Here is a 7,424-nt window from a genome sequence, read left to right as displayed (position 1 = left end):
CACCACAAGAGGGGAGTCTTTTTATCATTCACCATTTGTTGACAAGACACTTTCAATGCGAAAATTAACACCAAGATTTGTTCTTATCTCATTCTCTTCTCTCTCTATATTCCTTTCCAAAGTGGATAAATTAGGGCAAACAATTAATTTTTTAGTTCATTGGTTTGAATTATAAACTATTGGTAGCCTACTAATAGGAGAGCATCCCCTCATTAAACTCCATTCTAATAATTATAGTTTATTACATATTAAAATTCAATTATTATTCAATCTAAATATGAAGAATATTGTCTTGAACCTTATCTTCCACTTCTATTATCTAGAGTTTCATCGAGATATTGGAGTACTTCGATAAATAAATTCTAACTCAGTAAATTTAAATTTTTTTAAAACTAGTTCCTTTTTCATTACGAGACAATGTAGTATTTTATCTTAAATATAATTAAAAAATGTATTTATGAGATATAAAAACCTAATGTTAGACTCAAAAATCACCTTAATTGTAGGTCAATAGAAAAAGTTGTTTTTGATATAAAACTGTTAAACAAGAAAGTATATCTTCTATTTTACACTTCTGTTTATACAACAACTCCATTTTCCGAATTTAGTTACATAATACAAAAATAATGAAGGTTAGAAACCTTAGAATAAGTGACTTAAATTGAAAACAATTCGATTAAATTTATACATAAACAGTACACATTAGGTTGAGTCTAGATATGTTCAATATTTTGACTGCATTGGTTGTTTTTCCCTTTTTTTTCCAGTGGCGGCTCTAAATTTGGGAATGATTGAATTTCAACCATTTTGAAAATATTATACGAAACAACCATCTTTACACTATCACATTAACATAACCATTGCGCCACCTTTTACCACCTAATGAACTTTTTTTGAGTATTGAGCTACTGAAAAGTACACAGACTGAAATTTGCTATATCTACAGCAACTAGCATAACCAAATATTACGTTGAATCATAACTTTTGCCCTTGCTTATATACCTTCACTGGTTTTCATCCTTTTCACCCACCACATAGCGATTTTGAGTGGCACTCAAACCAGATGAATGAAGTTGCTTTCTCTTCTTTACAAGATGTAAAGAGGTTTTCCTATCTTCTTTAGCTTCCTCGTAATCAGGCTGCACAATCATAAACTTTGTTCAGTATCCATCTAAAACTGGAGAAAATATGAATATCCGTGGTGATTCAGCTTAAGCTTCAGAAGAGACCATGCATATATACCAGGAACCTAAATTTCCACAAAAGACCTCAAACCCAAAAGTAAATGACAATTCTCATTTAGTTCTGCTAATTAAAATATTGAAGTTGTGATCGATCACTGAGTAGTTTCTCCACATACTACTGCTCCAAAATGTGTTTTAGTGAAGATGTGATTTGTAAACTTATTTACCACTTTATTTAACCAGTATATTTGAATGCCAATTATAGGAAGTCAATCATCTGGTTCTTGAATTTATAAATATAAATCCAAGGTCAATACTGGATTATCTAACCCAAGTACCAAGCAAGCTAGATCGGATTCAGTAACCTTTTTTCAAGAAAAGTCACGTAACTTTAGTTAACTGGTTTGTTTTATATTTGTTTTTAGGAAAATTGAAGTTGACTATTCAACACATAGAGTTACATGACTTTTCTCGGGAAAAAGACTGAATCCGTCCTCCAAGCAAGCACCATGAAGACACTATAAAAAAAGATTAAGAACTGAATATTATTGTGATAATGAGTGCAAGAAGTACACATGTATGCACGTACATAGGGAGACTATTCTAATATTTATTGATTATAACTTTTTTGCTGTGAAAAGGAAACTAAATTACCTTGAAATAAATTCATACAAATAAAAAAGGAAAGAAAATCATGTGCTTCAACAATTACTAACCTTGAGAGCTAAAGCTCGGTCAAAGCTTTCAATAGCATTATCTGGCTCACCAAAATTCAGTTGTGTTCTGCCAAGTGTGACCCATGCCTGGAAGGATCAAAATTGAATTGCATGATTCAACTATGAAACTGAAATGTACTAGCTTTGCTCTAGTAGGCATTATCACGGTGATTCAAAATCAAACTTTGGCATATTTTCTAGTTAAGACCATAAGTCCTACAAATACAACCAGCAAAAAGTTTGATATAAAATGTAACATAGTGATCATGTACCAAATCATAACACAGACATAGAGCATAGAAAGCCAAAAAGTTAGAACATTTTATCTCATAATCAAGAAAAATCTAACATGGTTCTAGATCATACACTTACATTTTCAATGCTGATTCCTTTACAGTACCGATCACACTCATCACTTAAGCATATACATTACAAGAACAAATGTGAATCAGGTGACAGTGAAACTCAATTTCAAATATATCTTCATACTACTAGTTTTTTTGGATTCAATAAAAAAAAAAGACAAACAGCATATAATTGCCTCAGATTTCAACCCATAATTGGAGATCAAAATGAGGAAGACCAATTATATGCATGAGATAGATCACATACACACAGGTCAAAGTTTTTCTGAGTTTAAGAATTTTCTGAGAGAATCTTTCAAATTCCACACATCCATTGTCAAACAATAATTATATACTTATTTAGGCACAAAACTACCTGAAACTAAATAATGTACATAAATATCATTAGTAGGAAGGAATATTGTAAAAGTCACAATGTGTAATGGTTAATTCAAATAAAATAGTATCATACCTCAGCCCATGATGGGTCCAATTCAGTCGCTCCTGTCAAGTAGAGGGCACATAGATTAACAAATTTCAAGCACTAAACAACTAACAGTTTAACAATCAGCAGAAGAAAAGCTTCACATAAATAGTCTACTTCTTTGCAGAATTAAATATATAATAAATTGGAATAAATTGTAATTTAAATTTTCATTAGATTAGATTCAATACACAAGATTAAACAAAATCAAGTTCCCAGACGCACGAGTTGCAGCCTTTAGAGCATTCCAAGTGTCTCCAATTTCCAGTAAAACTTGGGCTTTTTGTTCATGCAAAATTGGAACATCAGGTGCCAACACAAGAGCAGCTTCCCATTTACTTAGTGCTTTCTGGTACTTCCCATCCTGCAAGAACAAGATGTTATTAACTACAAAACAAGGCACTGACAAAGACATAAAACATCACAAGGAGACACCAAGTTTTAAAAATTGTTGGACAAGAACATGGCATATATACCCATAGATAATTGAAATCTAAGAAAAAAGAACGGACACATGACTAGAGAATTAGGACAAGGATCAAAACTGTCGGAGGAGATCTGGGAATCCTGGATGAGAGAAGGAGCCCAAGGCAAAGGCTAACAAATTCATAATTGAGAGATTTTGTGTCCTGATACTCTAAGAGAAAGAGAATAATGATGGGGAGATTATTAGTGTGACGACCATTTCTCTTCATTCTTCATGGAATATTTAGTTGTTCCCTGCCTTGTCCTTACATTACATCACTGTAATCGATTACTAGTCCTCCTACTTCATACATTTGGTGTTGGTTATTGATAGATCGAAGAAGCAATAACCACACGTTTTTTTCACTTTTAGCTTGATTACAGTTTCAAGATTAAAATAAGTAGATATATATCATACGTTTCAAATTGGAATGTAGCCCGTGACAGATGAAATTGAGACATAACAAAAGCACATGTCTTATTTATCGTTTTTACTATTAACAATCTCTTGAAAGCATAAAGTGACCAAATTCTATATAAGTTGTAAAGCAAGTCATTAATTGTGGAACCAAAATAATCTTGCTGTTGTCTAGATGAACCGATAAAATGCTACTCCCAACTGTAAGTAAATGTCTAAGAGATTGCCACCATAGCTGTGTCCATATAGCTGAAATGCAAGTGACTTACAAATAGAATACTCATCAACAATACTTCGACTGATAATTGTGATCGTAATTTACTTTAAACAAAACTTTTTTCCAGGTAGAGTAGCTTAATCTGGAAAAAGCTTGAAAAAAAAAATTCAATAATCAAATTGGTATCTAGAGCTAACTTATAGAAGCAAAATCTCAGACTCAAACAGATGAAGGTCTTGTTTGGATTATCTTCTGAACAAGCAATTATACGAACACAGAGTCAAATGAATTAAGCTTCTCTAATACGCTAAAATCAACTTATACAGTTCAACTTTTATAGAAGTTCTCTTAATAAACTTTTTCAAAGACTTATTTTTACTTACGCATTAGTTAATTTTAACTTATGGAAAAGTTTAGTTCATATTACTTAGTGATTTGATTCGGTTATAAGTTCTCGTTGAACAAGATTATTCAGACAAGATCTAACAACGTTTCCAAGTATACTTGCATAAATTGGAAAAAAGCTAGGACATACATTAAGTTTGACATGAAATGGGAAGGAATTTCAAGATATGTAAGGGAGAGTGAAGGCAAGATTTTCATACTCTAATTCTCTGATTCCTGATTGCGATAAAATCATTTAAAGTCTTCCAAAATAGCCACCCACAGTTAATTTTTTTAACAGAGTCCTTATATATTTCATTTTTTTTATAGGCCACTGAATTCCAACCATCATTAACATTAAGGATCAATATGATAGCTCAGATGGAGACAAAGCATGGAGACTAAGAGTTTGTTGATAGCTTTATGATGGTATACTAACCGAGGAGCGACCAGTAAAAAGGTTGGGATTGTTTTGAACACAAATTCAAAATGCTTGTCTCCAATATAAGATAATTTTTACATTCTCTCAATTCGTGTTTATAAAACTGTGTTGCACGATTCTATTTGTTAAATAGAGTGCTGTAGTTTATCAAAGCCATCAATATGCTCATATCGATTAACAAAAGTTAACAAAGTTTTAACCGTTCCTACCTGGAGAGGACTTAAGTAATGGTTAAAATCCTCTAGTCTACACAAACTTATTACGCACAAGGGAAAAGAACTTTTACAATTACAAGGTAATACAAATTTACAATCACCTATCACGCATCACAAACTATTACGTATGTAAATTTATTAACTGTTATAATATCTACGTTATATTAAATGTGATTTTTGATTGGTTTTCACTTGAAAGTATAAAGGTGTTTAAAATCCAATGTACTGGGAAAAACCCACAAGAAAAGTGCTTAATGTATAGTGTAGTTAAACTCTTAAGAAAAATACTAGTATGAAACTTTCAGCCTTAACATTCACGTTCAGAAAAGCAAATCAGAGTGGGAAAAACATCAATTTTCTATATAAATCATAAATTCAGCGACCCTTGTCTCATTAAATTGATAAAAGTTCAGAAAAACGATTCAATTTTAGTCATATTTTCCCACCCCAAGTTCTTGTACGCAGCTTTCACAATTCTAATTTATCTTAGTCCACCTTTCGCTTTTACAAAATAAATAATAAATAAACAACTGAACCTAAGACATCAACATGGGTATGTGTAATAAAGAAACATACCATAGCGAGCTTGTCTCCTTGAGCTTGGAATTCATCCGCCAATTGTGCAGCACGAGATTGGTCGGGATCGGGAACACGCGCGCCATCTTGTGAATGGGGTTGGTCGTTATGCTCGAAGGGAAGGTCAGTGAAGTGAGACAACGTGGGTAAACAACGTTTCTTCTTGTTGTTCTTCCAAGTCACTTTCATTTCCACGGCCAGTTCCTTCTTCAACGTTTCTGTATCGAAAGAACATGGTTTCTTCTCTCTATCACATTCTCGTAACTTCACTTTTTCCTTCTGTGTTCTTCTTCACGGGCCTCTGGGTTTGTTAATAGAGAATTTCTTTCTGCACCACATAAATTTCTCCTACACCTTCCAAAATTTTGACATACCTATTTTACCCTCTATGGTTTGTATATTTTTAAAGCTATCAAAACTACATTTTTGTATTTCATTTCCACAGCGCTGCTTTGAAAAATCTAAGCATTATCAGGATACTGTTGAAGATAAAAGTTTTTGGATAAGGTATCTGATTTGGTGAGCATTAGATGTTTTCTTTGAAGATGGGAGCAAAAGTAAATTTATTATTGATTTTTAAATTATTTCTAAACGGTAATTTAGAAGTTTTTCATATTAAACAATTCAAAATAAAAAATTTAGTTACAATTTATATAATTTGAAAGTAAAAAAGATGGTGTTGGATTGTGTCGTCCATAAGTAAATACATGAAGTATATTTATCATTCAAAATATGCATAAAATTTATATTTTGAATTACACAATTTATAATGAAATTTTATATTTCAGTTGACCAATATTGAAGGTAAAATTACATTTTGGGTTACTGAAAATTTTATGTTTTATATTGATTATTTGGAAAGAAGGTAAATTCTTATTTTAGGTCATGTAATGTAGAATACAATTTTTACCTTTTAGATCGATAAATCTAAAATGTAAAATTTTATTTCAGATTTTGTAGTCCATAAATATAATTTTGTTTGGCATAAATGATTATGTGCTTGAAAGTTATTACGGTGATTATGTTTGACAACAAAATGGCTGATAAGGCTTGGAATAAAAAATCAAATAACAGTAATATGTTGATTGGTATGGATAAATTGAGAGTCAACAACAAATGAAATAGAGAAATAGTGAAGCCTTCACAACAAACAAGGTAAGTAAAATATGTTATTATTTGTGTCAAAAATTTGACAAGTGACATATATTTTGATATTGTAATGTATTTTTGTAGGTATTGAGCGAGATAATATACTTAAATGGATTTGTAGGATAAAATTTAAGTTTGAGTTATTTATTGTCATATGAAGATATATACAAAAAATGTGGACAATAAGAAAGGAAGACATATTTATTGTTAGGACGTAAAACAAAGCAGAAAACACATGTGTTACAAGAAGGACTTATAAGTCATTGTAACTAGAACAAGAAAATGTGATTATTCTTTTAAACTACATGGTAAATTAGTGTGTAATAGAGGTGTGTGGATTGTGAAATTTCTATGTAGAAATCATATTCATGAGCTGGTGGATGCATTAGTATAAGTCATTCATATATTGACAAATTAAAACTTAGTGAACAATTTTAAAATATTGACATGATTAAGAGTTTAGTGAAACTCATAAACATTTTACTAACTTTAATATGATTCAAAAATAAAAATGAATGTGTTTTTTCGTTTCATTTTAACCTAGTAAGAATGTGTGTTCAACATTTTAAAATTGTTTGCTTTAGTGGGTAATAATTAAGATATAAACATACAAGATAATTCCTTAGGAAATGCAACAAGTAATAGGTGTGTTTATATGCATGTCTTATGCTTACTACATATGCATACAAATATTTAAAACTGTGTTTAATTTAATGGGTGGAAGTTGCTCCTTAAAAGTTTGCAGAAATTTAAATTTTAACTTGAATCTCAAGATACATTTAAATGAAGTTTGTATTTGACTCAAATCTTTTGACAATAAATGATAAAAA

General features: G+C 30.9%; 1 protein-coding gene across 1 annotated transcript; it reads right to left on the bottom strand.

Annotated features, from left to right (window-relative positions):
• Window positions 1–681: 681 nt before the first annotated feature.
• Window positions 682–5,732, bottom strand: LOC114193383 (tetratricopeptide repeat protein 33). The gene is made up of 5 exons (XM_028083149.1): window positions 5,446–5,732; window positions 2,954–3,092; window positions 2,717–2,748; window positions 1,901–1,987; window positions 682–1,139 (listed from the first exon to the last, which is right to left on the bottom strand). Exons 1-5 carry the CDS (start codon window positions 5,632–5,634, stop codon window positions 1,005–1,007), a joined length of 582 nt encoding a protein of 193 aa, XP_027938950.1. The 5' UTR covers window positions 5,635–5,732; the 3' UTR covers window positions 682–1,004.
• Between the last annotated feature and the right edge of the window lie 1,692 nt (window positions 5,733–7,424).

This window comes from Vigna unguiculata, chromosome 8 (genome assembly GCF_004118075.2).
Source record: "Vigna unguiculata cultivar IT97K-499-35 chromosome 8, ASM411807v1, whole genome shotgun sequence".
In the NCBI taxonomy this organism is placed as follows: Eukaryota; Viridiplantae; Streptophyta; class Magnoliopsida; order Fabales; family Fabaceae; genus Vigna; species Vigna unguiculata.
The sequence above is the reverse complement of the archived record's forward strand: the minus strand, read 5'-3'. Positions and strand labels throughout refer to the sequence as shown.